This window comes from Delphinapterus leucas, chromosome 4 (assembly GCF_059928025.1).
Source record: "Delphinapterus leucas isolate spDelLeu-1000000601 "Yukka" chromosome 4, BTC_Dleu_Yukka2, whole genome shotgun sequence".
NCBI classification, from domain to species: Eukaryota; Metazoa; Chordata; class Mammalia; order Artiodactyla; family Monodontidae; genus Delphinapterus; species Delphinapterus leucas.
Window position 1 is genome coordinate 139,871,093 of NC_143132.1, and position 25,806 is coordinate 139,896,898.

The window sequence follows — 25,806 nt, forward strand, 5'->3', positions numbered from 1 at the left end:
TAAAAATTAAATGAAGAAAAATATAAACACAGCCTAGTTCAGTTTTAGGTAAAATGAGGTCATAAAAACTTTCAGAAAGGAAGCGAGAACACTTCTGCTTACCCCTCTGTGCAGTGCCGTCCTTCCCCATTTATCTTTGGCATCTACATTTGCTCCTTTGTTCAGCAGTGAGTAGACACAGTCCGTGTGCCCGTTGAGCACAGACAGCATCAGAGGAGTCCTGGGTAACAACAGGAGCAGCTCCGTCACCACCGAGACTTCATCCATGAAAATACACTGTGTTGGCCTGCCTTCTAAACATGTCTTTCTGTGATGCAACTTTAAAGTATACTTAAAAAACTGTATTTGATGTTACTCAGTTACACACTATGACAGACTTACTAAAATAGGGGGGCAAAGGTATGAAGATTAACAAACATCCTAAAACTAATTTAAAAATTAGTAAAACTTACTGTCCATTTCCATCTTGAATATCTACTGCATTCTGTGGTTCTGCATTTCCTATTAGTAGCCGTAAGCATTCCGAATGACCATTTGTTGCTGTAAAGTGATATTCAAAAATTTCAGCAATTATATATCTATAAAATGATAAAATAGAAAATGTCCATCTTAAACCACATTTGCTAGATATAATTTTGGAATGTTCATTGAACTTAACAGGCAAGAAAGAAAATGCTCATTTTATTTAGCTCTCTGGTGGTGCCAATGTGGTCAGGCAGGGCAGCCTGCCTCCAGCCAAGGGATGAAATCATGATCAGACAAGTCAATCACATCAACCCCATTCTCCTTTGCCAATGGCTGGTTTCAAGTTCTGCCCACTGAGATGTTAAGAAGTCTGGAGGACGTCTGGGAAATATTTTTATTCCTGATAGTGAAAGTCCCCCTTCTTTCCTGATTTTAGATGTGATCCTTGGGGATACTTCAAGGAAATTGCTTGGCCCATCATTTTTTTTTTAAACTGGATTCACGGACACTCAGTACACAGCAGCTACTGATGAGTGCTCGTATCATCTAAGCTCAACACCCAAAGCATCAGGCATAAGATCCCTGTGGGAAAGGACTGGCTCACATCCAGAACCAATGTCCTTTCTATGATTTAAGAGTAAGATGCTCCCCAGCAGGTCTCCAAATTTGAAAGGCATCCTGGTTCTGACCAAGGCTTGCATTTATTGAAGAGGTGGGTGCTAACAGTAAGCGGTAACTCTTTCAGTGGGTAGGACTTATGAATTATATGGCATTGGTCAGCCACTTCTGAGGGACTTACTAGTGTCTTGGTTCAATATTTATCTATTAAGAGTGCAAACAGTCCATGAAAGCTTTAAATTAGCTCTGCAAATAATGTGCTTACAATATAATTTTTCAAGTTGCAGAATAATATACAACGTCACTCTTTTTCAGAATAAGGTAACAGAAAATGATAGCATTTTGACTTCTTACTTTTACCATATAGCAGTTTATATACATATCCTTATTAGAACTTTTAATCCATTATTAAAATTTTTTTCTTTGAGCCCTGCTTGATTATCTGATAGTTTCTGAAAGGCTGCTCTGGAGCAACAGTGGGTGTTACCTATAGTCTTCTAAAATGTAAGTTTTCCAAATGACCAGAAGCAAAGTCCCAGACCTACATTCAAATGGATCCATTTTAAGGATCACCCTATAAAAACAGACTAAGTGAAATGAATCTAATCATACGAAGATGGCCTATTGGGGATGAGACAAATACTTGGCTAGGATTTCTTCACATATACCAGTCTTGAATTCATTATTTAAAATTAATACTGCCCTGTCGTAACTCCTGTAGAGAGTTGTGAATCTGCATCTGCTAGTGACACAGCGGGTACTGAGTCATCACAGTGGCATTGTTATGTAGTTTTGCATTTTCACACATCTACAACATCACAAAACACTCCATGGAGTAGTTCTTGCATAGCAGGCACTCTGTATTCCTGTCTGATTAAATGTTTAATGCAGTACCCTGGTACAGTAAGTAAAATGTTTATCAGTTATTAAATGAAAGCACATACCAACCCAAAAGAATTTCCATCAAAAAGCAGTAAAAAAAAAAATTGTATTTTTTTTGTTGATAAAGTACTTCAGAAGTTAGACTATTACATAAATCCGATTTCTAAGGTAGATATTTTTTTTAAGTGATTATAATCTTGCTGTTGGTTTTCCCGAGAGTAGAATCATTAGAATTGTTAAAGTCAAACTTGTTAAAACAATTACCAGGAGTATAATATACAAGAAATTGAAAAAGAAGAGCATTAGATGGAAAGTGGTAAATAAAATCATTCATAGTCTTTGACATACCTGCTGCATGTATAGGTGTTCTCTTCAAAATGTAATCTTTGACTAAGATTGAGGCTCCCTGATTAATGAGAACATCCACACATTCTACATGGCCCTTAAATGCTGCAAGGTCCAAGGGTGTTCTTCCACTACTGTTTCTCACATCAAGATCTAACAAAGACTGTACTAACACTTCTAGTGCTTGATGGTGACCATGATAGGCCTGGGAATAAATAAAAATATAAATTAAAAAATACATATTTAGACTGACTTCTTAGAAACCCTAGAAAACATAAAGGGAGTAGTAAGCAAACTTGTCTTACATCATTATATTTGAGATAATCTAAAACTTCTGTATTGATAATTCAGAAAGTTACCTACAAATTTTTCTAATAATCATTTAGTAGGCTACAGTGTTAGGGAATGGGTATTCCACAAATAATAAAAGTTCAAATGACAGGTGATCTTTTCACGAGTATACAATGTCTGGTTCATGGCAGACATTCAATGATGTGTGACATGGGTTCAATGAAAGCTTTCACTCTAAGTCTATGATTCCAGAGCCCGTGTTCTTCGTCACAGTTCAGTGCCCCCCCTTCACTCCCCGATAAAGTGTTACTACACTTAAATCATAGATACAGTTGCAACTGAAGTTCAGCTAGTACTTGAGCCTTCTGATTTCTCAAATTAAAATGACTACTCCATCCCATAACGTGCCATCTCAAAAATAAACATTTCTTTTCAAAAATATTTAGGCTGAGCCCTGCTTGAAAAACTGCCATGTGCTACGCACTGTCCTAGCAGTACAGCAGAGCAAGAAGATTGAGAGATTTGTCTGAAACCCGACTGACTGAAATCCCCTTCTTTACACAGTCTGCTTTCCAGAGAATTCATTTCAAAAACCAACATGTCAACTGAACATCTATTACTCTTATTGGACTAGATGCTGAGCAGGACATAAGGCAATAACGACACAGTTCTGATGGGGAAGGAATGTCTCCTCTGGTTCACTCATGCCACCCCTTTTAGCTAAGGGACAAGTCATTTTCTGATACCTTTCAGCCCTGCAGCTTAGCACATACAGGCAAACTGTAAATGATCACATGTGAACTTTTCATTAGGGAATTGAAAAATATAAAATTCTACCATATTTGTGCTAAATGTCACCTGCTTCTAAAAAGAGATACTCAGCTAGAAAGAGGGCCCTGCAGGGCCTCCCTGGTGGCGCAGTGGTTGAGAGTCTGCCTGCCGATGCAGGGGACACGGGTTCATGTCCCGGTCCGGGAAGATCTCACATGCCGTGGAGCGGCTGGGCCCGTGAGCCATGGCCACTGAGCCTGTGCATCCGGAGCCTGTGCTCCGCAACGGGAGAGGCCACAGCAGTGAGGCCAGCATACCGCAAAAAAAAAAAAAAAAAAAAAGAGGGCCCCGCAATGTACCAAAGGGCTATAAAACCACTTCTTGTGGGAAATGTCAGAAAGCACCAGCAGGAGGTGAAGCTGCTCTGCGCCTTACTGACCTCTTGATGTTTCTGACTCCCTCAAAGGTTAAAGTGACTGGAGATCTCTGAGCTCTACTGTCTGAGGATCACATCTAACCTTGTTCCTCAATACCAGGTCAACAAAATTATGCTATTAAAAATGAACTGTGAGAGGCACAGTATATGCAGAAGGTGGTATAAAAAGAAGCAGAGGGAAAATAAGGACAGCTAGAGCCAGGGTAATCTGCCACAGGAGTCTTCCCCTCATGATGGCTCTGACTGGACTGGGACAAGAGGCTTAGAAGTCTAGTATGTGCGAAGGCAGGACCAAGGCCAGTTTCCTGAGTCCTCAAGCCAGCATGTTTTTACTGCATCAAGTCGTCCTGGATTCGGAGAGTTTGGAAGGAGAAAAATCACTTCAGTAATTTCTGAAAAACCTCCTAGGGATGGGTACAAAATGCAAGAGTGGTGGTATAACCACATTTCATTGAGCCTAATTATGAAATCACAAAATTGTTTCCATTTCAGCTTAAAAACACTAGTTAGCACACCCATGTTAATAACAGCACTATTCTCAATAGCCATGGAGTAAAATAACTAGTTAAAAAACTGAAGTTGTTGAGATAATGCATTCAAAAACTTGGCAAAGTGCTTAGTCTGGCACCTAGTAAGTGTTCAAGAGATGAGGCGCTATTATTATAAGAAGGATGATAATGATGCAGGAAGAACTGCCTAGTCATCTGCTCAGGCGTCATTTCTTGCCACCCATAGTAAAATAGCTATTTTCTCCATGCTAGCTTTGCACTTCCAGATGACTTATTTTTTATGCAAGTCTGGGAGAGTAGACAGTATTTCCAAAGACCCAAAGGGCAAGGAAAAAGGAAGCTTCAGCATGTCTTCTTAGTTATTTAGACCATGGTAGGAAGTACTGCTGGGGAGAAAGGGGGAGAAAGACAAAGCAGAAAATTCAGTGTACATGTGTCAGTGTTAGAAAATATGCCAGGAGAATATTAAAATAAAAAATAATAGTATATGTGAGAAGAAACAATTAAATGGATCACTGGACTTGTGATACACATTAACCTAAGTAGAGACACTTATAAGCATTTTACTATACTTAAAATCAGAGGTCTCACAAATAGTGACAGTACCCAATGCTCCTGATTCTCAAAGTCCCCCAGCTCCCCACAACATGCTTTATTTCAAAGATAAATTCTTCTTTCAGCGCAGAAAGAACTAGATTGGGCTCTGCTTGAAATTTCCTAAGGTAATTCATTTCCATATTTGACTTAAAAGAACTGTCACACTCTCTTTTAATCTTCTCCTCTTAGTGACGGACATTAAGAGGAAAAATTCAGTGGCATCTGAAGCTAGAAGGAACATTACAGACCATGTAGTTAAATCCTATAGCATGAGCAAGTGAAGGACCAGTGAACACAAACTTAGCACCCCAAAATCACAAAGTAAGCAAAAAGTTTTAGAAATACCACAGAAATTACAGTTCTTATATCATCTGCTTAAGAAGTCAGAAGCCATTCCACTAGGGTGGGTCATTTTAAAATTCACATCTCAGGCATATTCTCTCCTTAGGGCAGGCCTTGGGGGAAGCTCAAACCCCCTCCCCCCAACCACCCCCCCCCGCCCTTTTTTTTTAAGACAAACAAACAAACGAAACAGAAGTACATTCAAGAATTCTCAGAGTTAAGAAAGTTCTTACAGTTTTAACTCCATGATCATCATTATATGGACCAAAAGTTCTGGGTACTAGTTTGAGTCAACACAAACAGATATGAGACATTTTCAGTAAATCAGCCATCAAGCTGGCTGTGAAGGCAATACTCACAGCCAAGTGTAAAGGGCTTATTGTTGCTCTATTGTCTGAATCACTCAACATGTCTGTTCCCGAGGTTTCCATTAACTGAGAAAGAAAAGAATTTTAAGTGTCAGAAATGGTACTTTTAGACATACCACAGCAGTTATTCCTGGTCCCCCTCCCCCAAGTTCAAATTCATTTTAGAGTATAAACTGATACTTGAATATGGATTTAAAAATCCCAGACCATTATATTATGAAAACTAAATTCAGCAACCTTATGGAATGGATTATCCTGAAAATGTGGTAAGGACCACATGCTAAGAGCTTTGAGAGAGGGCTATAAACTTAGAGTTTGAGAGAAATGCCATTTAATTACCACCAAGTAAGAACCTTCCCTCCCCCTGCAAACATGATTTCTGTCACTATCTTTGTTCCCAGGAATGTGTAAGACAGGCTCCAGCTCTAGTGAGAGCAAATAGTTAAATACTCAGTATTAGGGGGAAAACTGACTAATTAATACTTACAACATCTAAAGGAGTTTCACTTGCAATCTGAAATAAAATTTAAAATAAAAATACTTAGTTGAGGAAGCAGTCATATACAGTAAAGAGATAAATGTTAACTACACGTCTCTATTTACATAGGGCTTTGTTAAATTCTATTCTGAACTTGTGCTTCCTTTGCCTCCAAAAATGAAGTCTTTTAAATAAACAATTGTACAATATAATAGACCACAAATCTATACACATGGGTCTCAGATTTTAGTCTAAAGCTACCATAATAAACTAAGGAAACATTACTTCTGTAGCAGGGTTCTAAATGCTATATTAAGCATGTCAACCTCTTTTTTCTATCTTTTATACCCACCCTCCTTGAATTTTATTTCCCCTTTAAGGGAACCAATGTTAATATAATTTATAAGTAGGTCTAAATGAAGAAACCTCTAACGTGAAGCATGTGCTACAAACTTCAGAATCACTTAACTTGTCTCTTACTCTCCCTTTGGTTTGGCAAAGTGGGGTGAATGGTGTATACATTCAGGAATGAGAGCACAGTTGAAATAAAAAGTTCCTTGGCAGAAGATGAGTCTCCCTTGTCAGGAGAGACTGACAGAAGACTGGGTCTTTCGGAATTCCTGAATACACAGGGGGAAGCTTCCTCTCACAGAAACACGTGTTTCTCACATATGACACAGTTACAGTTCTTTAAAACGTTCTGGAAAACATTTAAAGGGGCAGGGGCAGTGAATGCTACTTGGACATGGGGGGCTCTAAGGGAGCCCTCTCCAGAGATCTAATTTCCTCCTTTCTCTGTGAAAGGGAAAAGGGAATGAGAGAAAGCTTAGTGAGGCAAGTATGAATTTAGGAAGGATAGGGATTCTAAAAATGTTAAAAGGCATTTGTTTCTTGGTTCATTTATTCTCACTGTCATTACATTATTAGAATATAAACTACATTGGTCCTTCCACAAGAAATCAGGAATCTTACCAGCTGAAGACACAGACGGTGACCATATGCAGCTGAATAATGAACTGCATTGTATCCTTGCTTGTCCCGGATCCCTGGATTTGCATCATTTCTTAATAAGTATTCCAGGCACCTATTAGAGTAAGATATATTCAAAATTCTAAATCCTGCATTTTAACCAATGATAAAAACAGAGACAAACTCAAAACTGGAAATTTTTCTTACATTTGAGTAATGTAAAAATCATAAACACATCTACACTACATACATTTGTCATTTAAATGATATTGACTGTAAGTATCATAAAAGTACAAACAAAACGTTCATAAGAGATCTTCTTTATCCACAGTCTGTCAGCAAGCTCAGTATACCTGAAGACTGTTTCGTATACAGTCTATATTTATGGCACCAGCTAGTCGACTCAAATAACATTTGACAGGATTAAACTCTTAGTGGTGGGGAGCATCCAATCTTTCTGGAATACACAGTTAGTATGATATCTCATTAGGAAGCTCAAGAAAGGATGTAAAAATATCTCCCAAAACCAAGGTCAGAATTCAAGGATCTTGCATTAGAGACCTGAAAAGTGTGGGAATGATGTAAAAGTGGTATGTAGGTAACACGAAAGACCTTCCCATGGGAAATACTTCATTCCTGTGCTATTAAAATATGAGGAAAGTAATGTTAAAAGGACTGTAAGATTTTTTGATGATGGCCATTCTGACTGGCGTGAGGTGATACCTCATTGTAGAAAGAGAAAAACAAATACCGTATGCTAACACATATATATGGAATCTAAAAAAAAAATGGTTCTGATGAACCTAGGGGCAGGACAGGAATAAAGACGCAGATGTAGAGAATGGACTTGAGGACACGGGGAGGCGGAAGGGTAAGCTGGGACAAAGTGAGAGAGTGGCATGGACATATATACACTACCAAACGTAAAAGAGATAGCTAGTGGGAAGCAGTCGCACAGCACAGGGAGATCAGCTCGGTGCTTTGTGACCACCTAGAGGGGTGGATAGGGAGGGTGGGAGGGAGACGCAAGAGGGAAGAGATATGGGGATATATGTATACGTATAGCTGATTCACTTTGTTATAGAGCAGAAACTAACCATTGTAAAGCAATTATACTCCAATAAAGATGTTAAAAAATTTTTTTTAAATAAAAGGATTATAAGCTTCACAATTTGTTATAATTCTGATAAATGTTACTGTAGCAAAAAAAAAAGAGTACTGAATTAGAAATTAAAAGATTTATTGTGAGAGTTAGTTTGATACCAACGATCTTGGGCAAATCGTTTCACTTTATGGTGAAATGGCTTCTGTTTATTCATGTGATAGATGGGAGTAGGAATTCAACTAAATAATCTAAAACCACTCATGTTCAAATTCCAAGTCCATAATTATTCAGTGATAATTTGTCTAATATTGCAGTATGTCTAAATAACTACTAACTCTACCACTAGGGGGGAAATCTATAATCAGATACTACTTGTCAAGTTTCCAAAAGCATAATGAAGTTATAAGAACAAGTGGAAAGGAACAATGGAGCGATGTAACTGATCACCCAGTAACTCTATCATATATGTATGAGGACCATTCTTTGCAATGCCAACCCTTATTTCTTTAATGCTAATTACTTAAAGTACTTTAGATCTCTTAGGAATTACTTACAGAATCTACATTTATTATAATATCCTTAGTGGTAGCAAACGTTCATCCTTTTAAGTGGGATTTTGATATTTATATGAAGTGAAAATTATGATGAAATGCATATCACTATGATAGAACAACATCACCCGAATCTGACTCTAAGGAACAAGCCTGGTGTTTCTCGGTATTCCTAAACTAGCTCTGAGGGCACTCCAGGAAGTATCTCAGGCAGTGTGTAGACTCTGTACACAGTCTGCTTAGGTACCAGCTCACAGGTCAATCCTCACTGGGATGAAGGAAAGGCCTGCTGGCCTGGAAGGACAGTCTCACTGCTTTAAAGGCAGAAACATTTCACCCAAGGGCACATCTTTTTACCTTTAATCAAGTTCTCTAGATGTGAATGATAAAACAGGAATAGTTCTCCCTACTGAGACCTGAACACAAGGCAGATTCTATCAGTGGAACAAACTATTTTAAGATAACTTGCTGATACATGAGTACTGGGGGGAAAAAAAAACTGACTTATTTAAGGAAAGCAAGACAAGTAGGTAAGTTCATGTTTACTTTCTGAAGTAGGAGAGCAAGTCTCAAAGCACTACTTATATTTACTAGTTGCAAGTATACAACATTAAATGGTTTGAAATAATTCAACCATAATACATGCAGTAGTTATCAAATCATTATTTCTTTGTCTACCTTCATATTACTAGATGATTGGTCTCCTATAACAAAACAAAGACTAAGAGTTGATTTATAATTATAAAATTACTTCTATTGCCACGCCTTTCAAATTTTGCTAAGGAATATGAATTTTCATGACTACTTTGTAAGTATTACCTTTAACAAATGAAAAAAATTACTGACATTTAGGAAAATTAAATGACTTGCTCCTAATCTTCTGGCTAGAATATGGCAAAGCAAGGACTAGGCCTTGGGTCTTTTCTTCAAGTGTTCTTTCTATGCTACAAATGCTTCAGCACAGGGGTTAATGAGTTAGTGACACTTTAACCTGGGTGTTTATAAAATTCTGAACCACAAAATTGCTTGATCTTGAAAATCTGAACCTCACTTTTGATTTGCAAATGAGGTGGAGGGGAGAGAGTCAATCTTAAATTTTTTTTCTCATTGTAAATTAACACACGCTCATTTTATAAAACTCAGAAAATTAAGAAACGAAGATTTTCTATAATTTCTCTTATTTCCCTAAAATAAACCATGTATGCAAAATCTGGAGGAATATTTATGGCTAAATGGCTAAGTAATAAACCAAACTTACTGTTAAATATTTTGTTTTCTTCATTTGTTAGACAAATATCCTCATCCCAATTAAGCATGTAATTCAAATCAGAGTGATTTTCAAACTATTTAAACTTCTCCTACTCTTTCCCTACCACCCATGGGCTCCTACCACTTTTTCTGGTGCAGGTTCAGACTGAGTCAAATCCATGTGTCCCATGGCTGGTCAGAGCCCTGGGAGAGGACCACTCGGCCCAGGGCAGAGGATGTGGCATTGTCACCAGAGGCCCTCCTAACTCTACTCTCCCCCATCAAGGTATACAAGTGTCTGACTGACAAAAAAAGATATTAAGCATAGATTAAAAAAATACAACTAATCCTTATAGGAAGATTACAATGTGTCAGGTATTGTTCTAAGCAATTCAGATATTCTGTACCTCATATGGCCATGAGTTAAGGTCAGACTATTATTCCCACTTGACAGATGAAATGTGCAGAGAGGTTAAGTAACCTGCCCAAGGTCTCACAGCAAGTGGCAGAGCCAGAATCAAACCCAGTTCTGTCTTACATGCGTACATAAAACAGGTTTAACAAGGCTGCTGAATGCAAAGTTGTATACAAAAGTCAAATATATTTCTCTATTTCACAACAAAGGAAATTTAAAGATAGATTTATTTTGGCAATAAAAATATCAAATACTTAGGAATAAACCTAAGGATTATAAAAGTTCCAAACAAAAGACTGTATGATTCCATTTATATAAAGTTCAAAACAGACAAAAATAAACAATGCTATTAGAAGTCAAAATATGATCTCATTTTTGTGAACATCTATCTCCATAAAAGTGTATCTTGGTGAAATATATCTATGCATTCATAAACACATGTATATATAACCATATGAACACAGAAAAGCCTATGGACAGACATTTACCAGGTTCATAACTCTGATGTGAAATGATCTACATAAACATATAGAAATACTTTTGTTAATGGTAGTTATCACAGAAGAAAAGGCATGAGGAGGATTTCTTCCTTATATGTAATCACAATAAATAACCCCAGCCTTCCCCTTCTCTTATACACACCACACAGGCGTGGGGTAGGTCCTCACCATCATGCTCATAGCCAGTCCTATTTTTCTTCAAATGGCAAAGAGGATTTTATTTGTTAATATTTAATATATTTAGTATGTTCTTCCCGTGAAAATAACTATATATTTGTTTGCTGAGTCATGACTGTCTAGAGTGAACGTCAGCATCAGGATTATGGGGGTGACTAGCAGGATGAGCAGAATGAGTAGGAGCGATTTCATGTATTTTTCCAACATTTACTGCAAGTAAAGACAGGCACACAAGGCAGAGTAGAACTGCAATTACTTATGTCACTTCTGAACAGCAGAAAACCAGTGGCAGAATGTCAAAAATCCCAAAGTATATACAACTTTCCCTGGGGATGCTGACAGGACATTATTAAACAATCATTAAAGAAACAAACCAACAAACACACATTACTGAATAACAGTATTTGAAGTCATGGGGAATTTGTTTCTTCTTTTAGAAAATATTTCACTCTGGCTTTGGCAGCAGAAAGAATTATTCCAGATTCTCTTATTATCCAACCTATTCCTGGGAATTAAATCCTTGGAGTTCAGAAAAATAAACCAACTCCTTAATTCTACTATTTAAGCCTCCAAAACAATCACTTACTGAAAGGATGCCTCTGGTATCCTAAAATGGTTACTGTAGTGAATAGTTTCCAGAAGGTTCCCAGGGAACAAATCACTGAGGCAATAAATGATGGCATCAGACAAGACCTCTGGGACTTTGATACTTCAAAGATAAGAAAGAGGCTCCAAAAACGAGTGCTAGATTCTTTTATACACATGCCCTCAGTTTTCCCCACAATTCTAAGTACGCTTCATTCTAATTTTACAGATAAAGAAGATTTTGCCTAACAATTATTTGCTCAGGCTCAAAGAGGTATAATATGAAGCCCCCATGATTTCAGCTGGGTCTTTTGGATAAAGCTCATGTTCTTTCTGGTACGTCAGGTTGCTTGTGGACATACTGAGAATTAAGTGTTTAAGTAATAAGTATCTCTAGACCAGCGGTCCCCAACCTTTTTGGCACCAGGGACCGGTTTTGCAAAAGACAATTTTTCCACGGACCGAGGGGCGAGTGGGTGGCGGGGACGGTCCAGGCGGTAATGCGAGCGATGGGGAGCGGCAAATGAGCTTCACTCGCTCGCCACTCACCTAACAGGCCGCGGACCAGTGCCAGTTCACAGCCCAGGGTTTAGGGACCCCTGCTCTAGACTATTGCTCAGAACAGTTTATATTAGGTGAGAAAACTAACAATTTAATTCACTTTAGTACTAAGTATACTTCTAAAGAAAAAGCAGACAGGCTTAAAATAAAACCACAAATCTCAAACAGTATAGGTTGAACATTGTTATTCTTTTGTTCCTGCATAAGAATTCAGGTTTAATGTAATTGTATAAGGGCAGGAGGACCATGGGGTAATCTCTGTCTGTGTGTACATGAACTCAGTGGAGTTTACTTAGATCATGCTGGGCAGTACCCAATAAACAGTTTGTGGGAATAGTGGTAAAGGACTTCTGATGGTGACAGTCATTTGGGGTATAATCTATTTTAGGAAAATCTATAAATCTAATCCTGAAATTACAAAATTTATAAATCAGAGGATAATCTACTTACCCAAGTTTACCAAAATATTTTCTGATTTACAAAGTCTCTATCAGAGATTTTCTTTAAAGCTCTACTATCCAAAAACATACTTCAAATAATTTAGCTTCTCCCAAAACCTATCTATATCTAACTATTCTGGTATATATGAAATGGTATAAAGTGATATATTCCTCCAAACAGAAAATATGGTCATCCTTCGGTATCTAAGGGGGACTGATTCCAAGAGTACTCGAGGATACCAAAGACCGTAGACTTGGACCCTCAAGTCCCTTATAATAAATGAACACAACCCTACAATGAATACAGTCGACCCTCTGAATCTGTAGATGCAAAACCAGTAGATACAAAGGGCTGATAGTATATTTTACTAATGCTTTCAAGATTAGGATTTTAGACACAAATCCAACATAACGAAGTGTTACTTATAGAAATGGATTTGAAATTAGTTACAGAATTTATAATAAATTAATATTTGTGAGTAATACCATCAAATTATGCTTTTTATTTTGAAGGTAAAAAAGTAAACATTAAAAACCAAGGAAATAGTTCTGTGTTAAATGCAACTTCCTTGAAGTATATTTTATAAATCTTTCCCCAGAAACCATTATTTGTTTTTCCTACCCTTCACTGACCCAGACTCATGGGGAATACCACAGACATTGACGATTTCTTCTCTGTCTCTAATGAGTTCATTTTCTTCCAAGAAGGCAATATACATTAAGGTACTATAAATGCGTCTGATCAACTTTGGGTGAATATTAATTATGAAAGAATTTATAAATCTCTCATTCTTTTGATTTTATTAAGTCATTCTTGGACAACATTTACTCACTACTCCATTATCTATATAATTTACTTATTTAAGCACTATTAGTACCAACTATGCGCCAGATTCTGCCAGTTCAATTATTCCCTATTTGAATACCAATTTACAGGGATCCCTTAGAAATATGAACTTTCTACCTCTGAAGAATACTGGCATTCCAATCTCTGCTCAATCTTCAGATGGCATTGTCTGTGTACCTCTTGCCTTTCCCTTTCCCTGTGATATACTCAAGACTGCTGCCTCTATGAAGCCAGGTGGAAAAAACATGGAGGTGATAGATATTAAGATGTGTTTTTGGAAGGGAGGACGAAAAGGGACCTCGATCTTTCTTCTACCCGATTAGTTCATAACGCAGGCTGCTGAGTAGAAGTAGGTGGGTAATAACTATGACTAGGAATAATTATGAAAACAACTTATTTTCCCTACTAGAGCATCAGGGAAAGATAATCGATAATAAAAAGTACAGAAAAGGAAATACAAATTTGCTATAAAAACTGCCAGACAGAAACAATCCTTCATTCTCACCACATGATACTTACTTGCCATCTGTGTCTGACGTAGCTGCATAGTGCAAGGGTGTGCATCCTCTTTCATCAAGGTCATTCACACTTGCTCCTGAGCCCACAAGAGCAAACAGGCACTGGTAGTTGCAGTTGGCAGCAGCATAGTGCAGTGGAGATCTTTTTGCCCAAGTTAATTAAAAAAAAAAAAAAAAAGTCAGGGACACAAACCAGTAAACAAGAGCACAGTTGATCCACCCAGTTATAAATATTTATAGAAAGCCTTAGATTGATTTCTGCCATATACCTAAGTCTTTTGGAGGGCCAGACAGAAAGCTTGGAGGAGAAACTAAGATGGCAAAGAGGCTCTAAGAATACAAAATAAGATAGGAACACAATTAAATCATTTCATGGTCCCCAGACAGTAACAATTCCAGTCTTTTGAGTGAATTACAGATATCCTTCATATTCTGCTCCAAAACTCAAAAACTTATTTTTTTTTCCCTCCCTAATGCCATCAGCAATCTGAGAAAACTTTCATTTAACAAAGCTTCCCCTATACTAATAGAGATGTTTCATAGGTAGCAGCTTCTGTTCCTGTTTCAGTAGAGGAATAAAGAGTAAGAAAAATACAGAAGCATTAAAAAGAATGCTGTTATATCAACTATATGGTAGAGCTGCACAGTAATATCAGATTCCTCAAGCAGAAAATGCATAGTTTTGAAGGCTGTTCATCATTTTGAAGAGTTTATAGAGTACTGTTAATTTCTAGAGATGGAATATTTGTAGCTTACTTCTTCTCAGTTACTGAAATGAAAAAGAATATTACTAAATTTAGGAGTTTCTGTCTTTAGATTACAAAGCTATGATGATCCATGACCTTTCATTAAAAAAAAAGCAAAACAGAAGAAGAAGAAAACAGAAAAGTGATGGTAAATTTAGTCCAGAGTCTTCATGGTATAATTTTTTCTAAAATATTTACCTGGTGAAATGACAGTAAAGCATTATTTTACTTTATTGGATAATAGTATAATATAGTAATAGTATTTTTGAAAATGCAATTAACCCTGAATTACTTTCAAGCTTCTAAACTCAGAATGTGCCCTAATTGTAGTACAGAATGCGTCAAGTGCTACAAATTAACTAATATATGCTGGATTAAAGTACACTTATAAAAATAAATTAGCTATAAATTGCACTCCAAAGTCAAACAAAGTGATTTTTGATTTTGTGGGTCACTAGTTCCTTCAATTAGCAGGCTTTATAAGAACAGTCTGTTCCTCAAAATAATTATGGGGTCAGATCGTCATTTTTCCTTTTCTTTTCTTATATGCACTTCTGATTCCCTACCACACGTAATTCTACCGTGCACTGGCCCAATCCCATGCACTGACACAGATTCACACACACCCTCTCTTGTCACATACTCTGATAAAATTCTCAAACTCCTGATACACAATTTTGCTCATATTGCCACCTCTATTTTTTTTTAAATTGAGGTAACACTAGATTATAACACTGTAAGTCTCATGTGTACATTATATTTAGATTTCTGTACACACTACAGCATGCTCACCTCTATTTTTCAAATTGCCTTCTGTCCTTTCCTATGTGGTTCTAACAGACTCTGGGTCAATTCCTACTCTAAGTAACTTAGTAGATCATGGTGGCTTTAAGTACTGCAATCACAGATGCAAGTAGCAATGAGGCCTGGGGCTGAACAGTGAGACTGCAGATTAGCTGGGTGACTACAAAGGGGCTCTGCATTCACAGGTGCTTTCCTGTGGGTCACGCTCACGGTGTGTGTGGAGAGTCAGAGAAGAGGAGAAAGAAAAATTACACATCGATTTGTAACCTGTTTTCTCCCTCTTTCTAGTGCTCTGGAACCAAATATAGGCAGCAGAGTCTCTAACAAAAGAATGACTTGAAGGAATGGAGAACTATCACTGAGCTCCAGCTCTTGTGGGTTTTTTGAGGGAGCATAGGTACCATGCGGTTTTATATTTTCTTGGCTATGATTATGGAAGGAGGAAGAGGAATGACATCACAAGAGGTATAAAAGTGCTTATAAAGTAAAGCTGTGGCTGGTAGCCTGGGGCTATGGCAGGGGCCCAGCTGGAAGAAGGCTGTGGGTGAGAATGAATATTCAGAAGTTATCTACTTATTGGGGCCCCTCAACGAATCATGATCACAATGCAAAAGTCATAGATTTATTCAGTTAACTCTCAGAAGCCACGTTAGGAGGTCAAGAAAGTCATTAAGTAAATAACATTACGTAGGCTTTATAGAGGAACTGTATCACACCCTACCTTCCAAATTTATCCTTTTTGTTGAAGTCTGCACCAGTGTTCAGCAGAAGGTTTAGGCACTCCAAATTCCTACCCAGGAAAAATACATTGAGAAGATGTAATTGTAATGAAATTGTAATTATAATGAAATCGGTAGGTTTAAATAAATATAAAAGCATGTTTTCAAATGAGGGCAGAGTGAATAAAACATTGTGATTTATATTTTATGAAACAAAAAAAAAAACTGCCACGATCAACTATCATCTTCTTAAAAAAAGTAAAAATTTTGTTAACATACCCTCCAGCTGCAGCTGCATGTAGACAGGTCCTGCCAAAATCATCTGGGGTATCTATATCAAATCCTACAAGAATGAATACATCTTATGTAATAGTATAGGTATGTTACTTTATATTAGAGTATTACATTAAAAAAATGTAAAAAAAAATCACATACCCCCAATCTTAAACAAAACTATGAATTACAAGTAGGTAAAAATTAATTGAAAATAGATTAATAATGTACAGTACTTTAAAAAAAATTACCACTAAAGGATTGGGGGTTTTAGAACAAATGCTAGAGTACTTGTTTAAAAGTCATAAGATACAATGGAATATTATTCAGCAATAAAAAGAAATAAAGTACTGATACGTGTTTATAACACTGGATGACCTTTCAGAACATTTCTAAGCAAAAGAAATCAGTCACAAAACCACACCTTGGGTGATTCCATTTCTATGAACTGTCCAGAATAGGTTAATTTATAGAGATGGAAAGTAGACTAATGACTGCTTAGGGCTGGGGGGAGGGAGGAAATGGGGAACTGACTGAAAATGAGGGGGTTTTTTTGGGGGGGGAATGAAAATGTTCTAAAACCCATTGTAGTCATGGTTACATACCTCTGTGAATATACTTAAAAAAAAACACTGTATTGTAAATTTTAAACAGGTGAATTGTATGATACATGAATTATTTCTTAATAAAACTTTTTTTTTAAACCCATAGGTGCTTTGATACTTGCACATTAATACTAACACTGAGGAGAGGTTTTTAGAATTCTCCTTCATAGGTAAATGGGTATGTGATTACTTGTGGACACACATACACTTAAAACATTCAAAACACAATTACCTCACTTAAAAGATATCATTAAGAAAAACTCACTGTCTGTCTCACAATATGTTAATTTTCACTGAAACTTTCCCATAATTCTTTTAGCAACCAAGAGTATTAATATACAAAATCTGTTCAACTTTCCTAACATGCTAAGAAATAGAATATCATTAAAAATTAAATCTTATATATTTAGTAATTCTATGCATTTAATAAGGATAATTTTGTAGTAATAGTTATAGAAAGCTATTGATCCTGTTTTGCTTCAAACTGATTATGTGGTATTTTAAGACAGTAATTAGATATGGCATAAATAATTTCACAAACCTACAAGATATTGTAAACTGGCCACTGGCTCTTAAAAAGGAAGCATGCAAATGAAGATATTTTACTTCTAGACACAAAGGGACTGCTCTAGAAATATTCCACACCCCATTCCCCAACTAAGAGAGAGAGGAGGAAATCACTGGAAAAATAAAACCTTTCCCACAGCTGAAGAGAAAATCAAATCTTAAAATTAAAGGGTCCAACATCTTCTAAGAGGGGTTAATAAATGATCCACACATGGACATATCTATATGTGATTCTGGAAAAGCAGGATAAAGAGACTGTATTAAAATGGGAGATGGCGGGGGGTGGTTTGGGGAGGTAAAAGGGGATAATCTGTCTGTGAAGGTTCCACTTACCAGAAGAAAGAAGTTTCCTACAGCAATCTGAAAAACCACTTAAGGCTGCCAAATGGAGGGGGAACATTCCATGTATGCCACGCCTAAAGTGAACAGGACAGTGTCCTCATCACAATGCAATCACTTAAATAAATTAAAAAGAAACTATTCAATACTTAACTTATCCAGCAACTTTCCTCTTAGAGCAGGACTTTTCAACCTCAGCACTACCATCACTATGGATTTTCTGGAGGGCTGGGGGCTGGGGGGCTGGGTTATCCTGTGCCTGTAGGATGTCATCAGTGCCCCCAGGTTCTACCTACACTGGATGACAGTAACACTCTCCTCCCCAAATTATGACAACCAAAAACGTCTCTAGACATTTGCCTCAGGAGCAAAACCCATTCCCCCTGCCCCGATGTTGAGAATCATTATTACCACAAGGCAAAATGTTTAAGAATGTTCACTGCAGTAACTTTTGTCATAGTAAAAACTTAGAAGCAACTTGTGTTTGTAAATGAGAATGAATAAAAAATGTGAAATCTTTACACAAGAATTAAATTTTATAAAATGAATGAACTAGTTACGTATAGAGATGAGGAAAAAAAGCCCAAATTTATATCTACATGGCTAAACCAACAACTTCATGTAAAAAAAAAAAAAAAAAGTGTAAAGTGTAAAAGAAGTGTACAGTAGCATACCATTTACAGAAAGTTTAACAGAAGATTTAAAACATGTTAATAAACATATAAAAAAGGTAATAAAAATTTAAAAACATACATAAGAATGATAAACATCAATTTAAAAGTAGGGTGTTTTTTTCTGCAGAGCATGCAAGAGAATCCATCTTTCAAACAAAATCTTACATGGAAACTTTAGTATGTTACTCATAATCTAGAAAGAACTGGGGTAAAAAAAATATAAAAATACCCTATGCTGGTTTACCAATGAAATCACATTAAACATTCTATTCTATTACATCGCCAATAAAGAGGATAAAGCTCAAGCAATTAGTACTACATTGAGGACAAAATCCACATGTTTCCCTGACAAGGCATTAACACTACCTTGGGAAGTACTTACTTTGCAGTGTCAGCACCACTTGTAATTAGAGTGTTGATTAGCAGCTCATGGCCGTACCTCGCTGCTATGTGCAAAGGGGTGTTGCCATTCTTGTCCTCACAGTCGATTACTGCTCCTGCAATAAAGGACATACTGTCAGCCACTGGACTAATATAACGATTAAGTCAAATCTATTACATGGAAAGTGATATAAAATACAATTCAAGCACAAACTAATGGGTATAGCAATTTAACCATAGATTTCATCCACAGCACATTTACTGGGCCAGGCACTGGGGTTAGATTTCACACTTAAAGCAATTTTGTGAACAAGCATAAGATTTTAACAGATTTAAAAATTACAAAAGGGTTCTGGGCATCCAATAAGTTTGGAAACCACTGTATTTAAACAAAATTAAACACATTTCTTTAGAGTGAGACTTTTCCAAAGCTTTAATGTGCACACTCTGTGTCACCAAGAAGACAGCATGCAATATTTTATGAATTATTTGATCATGAGCTTATTCCTACCCTTTCCCTGCAAAATCAGAACAGCTATTGTCTTGAGGACTACTAATAAACAGTTCCTTGGAACACGGCTTGTGAAAATACTACTTTAATGTACCCAAAGGTTCTTTTTATTTAAAAGTTTAGCCTGCCTAGTACTAATTCAAATGCAAAAGAATACAAGTTCAGAAAATAAATGAAAACGCTAAAAACAGTTCAAGATAGTCAGAAGGGAAAAGAGAAATGAAACAAAGTTTTAATATATAATACAGTTTGCAGTAGAAAGGCAGAGTTTTCTATCTAGCATGTTTTAAAAAAGCCAACACTAACTGCTAGAGAAATTATATTTATAATCTAAGGGAAACAATACAAAAATAAATGAAAAACATAATTACAAAAAATACATGTACATGGCATTTAAAATTCTTCATTATCTGATTTTCATGAGCTCTAATATCAAGTGTCAAAAATGTGTATACTGCTATGACAATTCCTCAATACCATTATGTGGATGCTTTTACTACACTTAAGAAAAAAAACAAACAGAAATACTTTTTACCACTCTGGATAATGGTTTGTGATCTGGAGAATCTACCATGGAGGGCAGTCATGTGCAGTGGGGTTTTTCCATCTTTGCTCTGAAATAAACACACAAGAGATTTAAAATTCTTGTTATATCTGTACCATGTAATTGTTAGTTTTATTTTGAATATCCTCTTGCAACTTTACTCTGTAGAACTATTACACTCAAGCGTTAAGTTTAACTGAAGCCTGTGGCAGTAAAACAGCTGTTTGAAATTATGAACTAATTTTTTAGTATGTATATCATAACGCACAAATATACAGAAACCTCAATGCCCATAGTTTTAAAAAGGCCTGGAGTGATGGGTGTGGTGTAATCTTAGCACCACTCCTATTTCAGGTAGGGGAACTGATGCACAAAGGATATCAATGATTCGACCAAGGTCACATCACTGGAAGTGGTACTGCCAGGATGTGCTGCCCACATGGTTCAAAAATTTCACACTGCTACAATTCTTTTGTTCTAAGAAATGCTGAATCCCTCCTTGATCAAGGAAAAGTGAATGTTAGAATTAACTTCAGAAACTATAGTTCACTTAAAAAACCTTACACATTGTTTATAATTATTTGTAACAAATAATGTTAGCTATTTTCTCAAATTACTTAAAATAATAAACCAGACTGGCCTTGTATGTGTGTTTGATGTAGAAATTCTGAAATTCTAGAGGAATTCCACATATGAAGAAAAACAATGCCTGAGTTAGGTGATATCTTTTATTGTGAGTTAGGTAAAGTCTTTTCTTCCCAAAAATTATTTTCTTCATCAAAACATACATGTGACCATCACAAAGGAAAGAAGTATTTGGGGTATTTTGTTTATCTGACCAAAATTTAAAGTACATGGTGGGGTGGGAAAAAGTGTGACAGCTATCTGGGTTGACAACTGGATATATTGTGAGAAACTGTATATTTCTTGCTTTCAACCTATATACAATTGGGGTTCTGTCCTCTACAGTAACTGATTACGGAATAAACACTTGAAGAGTGGGGAAAAAAAAAACGGTAAGTGACAAAATCAATGAGGCAGTGTTCATGATAAGCAAGGTTATGAAAAACCAGAGCTATACTGCTTTATAAAAACCATTCATTTTGGGGACGAGGGGAAGATGGCGGAAGAGTAAGACGCAGAGATCACCTTCCTCCCCACAGATGCACCAGAAATACATCTACATGTGGAACAACTCCTATAGAACACCTACTGAATGCTGGTAGAAGACCTCAGACCTCCCAAAAGGCAAGAAACTCCCCACGTATCTGGGTAGGACAAAAGAAAAAAGAATAAACAGAGACAAAAGGATAGGGACGGGACCTGCACCAGTGGGAGGGAGCCGTGAAGGAGGAAAGGTTTCCACACACTAGGAAGCCCCTTCGCGGGTGGAGGGGGAAAGCTTCGGAGCCGCGGAGGAGAGCGCAGCAACAGGGGTTCGGAGGGCAAAGCGGCAAGATTCTCGCACAGAGGATCGGTGCCGACCAGCACTCACCAGCTCGAGAGGCTTGTCTGCTCACCGCCGGGGCAGGCGGGGCTGGGAGCTGAGGCTCGGGCTTCGGTCAGAGCGCAGGGAGAGGACTGGGGTTGGCGGCGTGAACATAGCCTGAAGGGGGCTAAGTGCGCCACGGCTAGCCGGGAGGGAGTCTGGACCTGCCGAAGAGGCAAGAAACTTTTTCTTCCCTCTTTGTTTCCTGGTGTGCGAAGAGAGGGGATTAAGAGCGCTGCTTAAAGGAGCTCCAGAGACGGGCGGCTAACAACGCGGACCCCAGAGATGGGCATGAGATGCTAAGGCTGCTGCTGCCGCCACCAAGAAGCCTGTGTGCGACCACAAGTCACTATCCACACCCCGCTTCCGGGAAGCCTGTGCAGCCTCCCACTGCCAGGGTCCCAGGATCCAGGGACAACTTCCCCGGGAGAACGAACAGCACCTCAGGCTGGTGCAACTTCATGCCAGCCTCTGCCGCAGCAGGCCGCCCCGCACGCCGTGCCCCTCCCGCACCCCTGGCCTGAGTGAGCCAGAGTCCCCGAAGCAGCTGCTCCTTTAACCCCGTCCTGTCTGAGCGAAGAAGAGACGCCCTCCGGTGAACTACATGCAAAGGCTGGGCCAAATCCAAAGCTGAACACCGGAAGCTGTGCGAACAAAGAAGAGAGAGGGAAATCTCTCCCAGCAGCCTCAGAAGCAGAGGATTAACGCTCCGCAATCAACTTGATGTACCCTGCATCTGTGGAATACCTGAATAGACAAGGAATCATCCCAAATTGAGGATGTGGACTTTGAGAGCAAGATTTATGATGTTTTCCCCTTTTCCTCTTTTTGTGAGTGTATGCTTCTGTGTGAGATTTTGTCTGTATAGCTTTGCTTCCACCATTTGTCCTAGAGTTCTATCCGTCCGTTTTTGTTGAAATTTTTTTCTTAATAATAATTTTTAATTTAATAACTTTATTATATTTTATCGTACTTCATATTACTTTTTCTTTCTTTCTTTCTTTTTTCCTTCCATCCCTCCTTCCTTCCTTCCTCCCTTTCTTTCTTTCCTTCTTTCTTTTTCTTTTCTTCCTTCCTTCCTTCCTTTTCTTTTTCTTTCTTTCTTTCTTCTAATTCTTTCTATTTTTCTCCCTTTTATTCTGAGCCATGTGGATGAAAGGCTCTTGGTGCTGCAGCCAGGAGTCACTGCTGTGCCTCTGAGGTGGGAGAGCCAACCTCAGGACACTGGTCCACAAGAGGCTTCCCAGCTCCACATAATATCAAACGGCAAAAATCTCCCAGAGATCTCCATCTCAACACCAGCACCCAGCTTCACTCAACAACCAGCAAGCTACAGTGCCGGACACCCTATGCCAAACAACTAGCAAGACAGGAACACAACCGCACCCATTAGCAGAGAGGCTGCCTAAAATCATAAGTCCACAGACACCCCAAAACACACCACCAGAGGTGGACCTGCCCACCAGAAAGACAAGATCCAGCCTCATCCACCAGAACACAGGCACTAGTCCCCTCCACCAGGAAGCCTACACAACCCACTGAACCAACCTTAGCCACTGGGGACAGACACCAAAAACAAGGGGAACTACGAACCTGCAGCCTGCAAAAAGGAGACCCCAAACACAGTAAGATAAGCAAAATGAGAAGACAGAAAAACACACAGCAGATGAAGGAGCAAGATAAAAACCCACCAGACCTAACAAATGAAGAGGAAATAGGCAGTCTACCTGAAAAAGAATTCAGAATAAAGATAGTAAAGATGATCCAAAATCTTGGAAACAGAAGAGACAAAATGCAAGAAACATTTAACAAGGACCTAGAAGAACTAAAGATGAAACAAACAACGATGAGCAACACAATAAATGAAATTAAAAATACTCTAGATGGGATCAATAGCAGAATAACTGAGGCAGAAGAACGGATAAGTGACCTGGAAGATAAAATAGTGGAAATAACTACTGCAGAGCAGAATAAAGAAAAAAGAGTGAAAAGAATTGAGGACAGTCTCAGAGACCTCTGGGACAACATTAAACACACCAACATTCGAATTATAGGGGATCCAGAAGAAGAAGAGAAAAAGAAAGGGACTGAGAAAACATTTGAAGAGATTATAGTTGAAAACTTCCCTAATATGGGAAAAGAAATAGTTAAGCAAGTCCAGGAAGCACAGAGAGTCCCATACAGCATAAATCCAAAAAGAAATACACCAAGACACATATTAATCAAACTGTCAAAAATTAAATACAAAAAAAACATATTAAAAGGAGCAAGGGAAAAACAACAAATAACACACAAGGGAATCCCCATAAGGTTAACAGCTGATCTTTCAGCAGAAACTCTGCAAGCCAGAAGGGACTGGCAGGACATATTTAAAGTGATGAAGGAGAAAAACCTGCAACCGAGATTACTCTACCCAGCAAGAATCTCATTCAGATTTGATGGAGAAATTAAAACCTTTACAGACAAGCAAAAGCTGAGAGAGTTCAGCACCACCAAAGCAGCTTTACAACAAATGCTAAAGGAACTTCTCTAAGCAAGAAACACAAGAGAAGGAAAAGACCTACAATAACGAACCCAAAACAATTAAGAAAATGGGAATAGGAACATACATATCGATAATTATCTTAAATGTAAATGGACTAAATGCTCCCACCAAAAGACACAGATTGGCTGAATGGATACAAAACCGAGACCCATATATATATGCTGTCTACAAGAGATCCACTTCAGACCTAGAGACACATACAGACTGAAAGTAAGGGGATGGAAAAAGATATTCCATGCAAATGGAAACCAAAAGAAAGCTGGAGGAGCAATTCTCATATCAGACAAAATAGACTTTAAAATAAAGACTATTACAAGAGACAAAGAAGGACACTACATAATGATCAAGGGATCGATCCAAGAAGAAGATATAACAATTGTAAATATTTATGTACCCAACATAGGAGCACCTCAATACATAAGGCAAATACTAACAGCCATAAAGGGGAAATCGACAGTAACACATAGTAGGGGACTTTAACACCCCGCTTTCACCAATGGACAGATCATCCAAAATGAATAAATAAGGAAACACAAGCTTTAAGTGATACATTAAACATGATGGACTTAATTGATATTTATAGGACATTCCATCCCAAAACAACAGAATACACATTTTTCTCAAGTGCTCATGGAACATTCTCCAGGATAGATGGTATCTTGGGTCACAAATCAAGCCTTGGTAAATTTAAGAAAACTGAAATGGTATCAAGTATCTTTTCCGACCACAACGGTATGAGACTAGATATCAATTACAGGAAAAGATCTGTAAAAAATACAAACACATGGAAGCTAAACAATACACTACTAATAAAGAAGTGACCACTGAAGAAATCAAAGAGGAAATTAAAAAAATACCTAGAAACAAATGACAATGGAGCCATGATGATCCAAAACCTATGGGATGCAGCAAAAGCAGTTCTAAGAGGGAAGTTTATAGCAATACAATCCTACCTTAAGAAACAGGAAACACCTCAAATAAACAACCTAACCTTGCACCTAAAGCAATTAGAGAAAGAACAAAACCCCCACCAAGTTAGCAGAAGGAAAGAAATCATAAAAATCAGATCAGAAATAAATGAAAAAGAAATGAAGGAAACAATAGCAAAGATCAATAAAATTAAAAGCTGGTTCTTTGAGAAGATAAACAAAATTGATAAACCATTAGCCAGACTCATCAAGAAAAAAAGGGAGAAGACTCAAATCAACAGAATGAGAAATGAAAAAAAAGTAACAACTGACACTGCACAAATACAAAAGATCATGAGAGATTACTACAAGCAACTCTATGCCAAGAAAACGGACAACCTGGAAGAAATGGACAAATTCTTAGAAATGCACAACCTGCCAAGACTGAATCAGGAAGAAATAGAAAATATGAACAGACCAATCACAAGCACTGAAATTGAAACTGTGATTAAAAATCTTCCAACAAACAAAAGCCAAGGACCAGGTGGCTTCACAGACGAATTCTATCAAACATTTAGAGAAGAGCTAACACCTATCCTTCTCAAACTCTTCCAAAATATAGCAGAGGGAGGAACACTCTCAAACTCACTCTACGAGGCCACCATCACGTTGATACTAAAACG

At 37.7% G+C, this 25,806-nt stretch overlaps 1 protein-coding gene across 4 annotated transcripts in view; it reads right to left on the reverse strand.

The window, feature by feature from the left end:
* ANKRD28 (ankyrin repeat domain 28) overlaps positions 1-25,806 on the reverse strand; it is a 180,566-nt gene that overhangs the window by 15,088 nt on the left and 139,672 nt on the right. For 3 of the 4 annotated variants that reach the window (XM_089911164.1, XM_022561781.3, XM_022561780.3), the window contains 12 exons: positions 20,173-20,251; positions 19,128-19,242; positions 18,066-18,148; positions 16,567-16,630; positions 16,290-16,358; positions 14,020-14,160; positions 7,075-7,186; positions 6,112-6,138; positions 5,616-5,690; positions 2,314-2,515; positions 453-540; positions 103-220 (listed from right to left, as the gene is read on the reverse strand). In XM_089911164.1, the coding sequence (XP_089767290.1) occupies positions 103-220; positions 453-540; positions 2,314-2,515; positions 5,616-5,690; positions 6,112-6,138; positions 7,075-7,186; positions 14,020-14,160; positions 16,290-16,358; positions 16,567-16,630; positions 18,066-18,148; positions 19,128-19,242; positions 20,173-20,251 (1,173 nt within the window). The remainder of the gene's footprint in view (positions 1-102; positions 221-452; positions 541-2,313; positions 2,516-5,615; positions 5,691-6,111; positions 6,139-7,074; positions 7,187-14,019; positions 14,161-16,289; positions 16,359-16,566; positions 16,631-18,065; positions 18,149-19,127; positions 19,243-20,172; positions 20,252-25,806) is intronic. The other variant, XM_089911163.1, reaches the window with a different exon arrangement.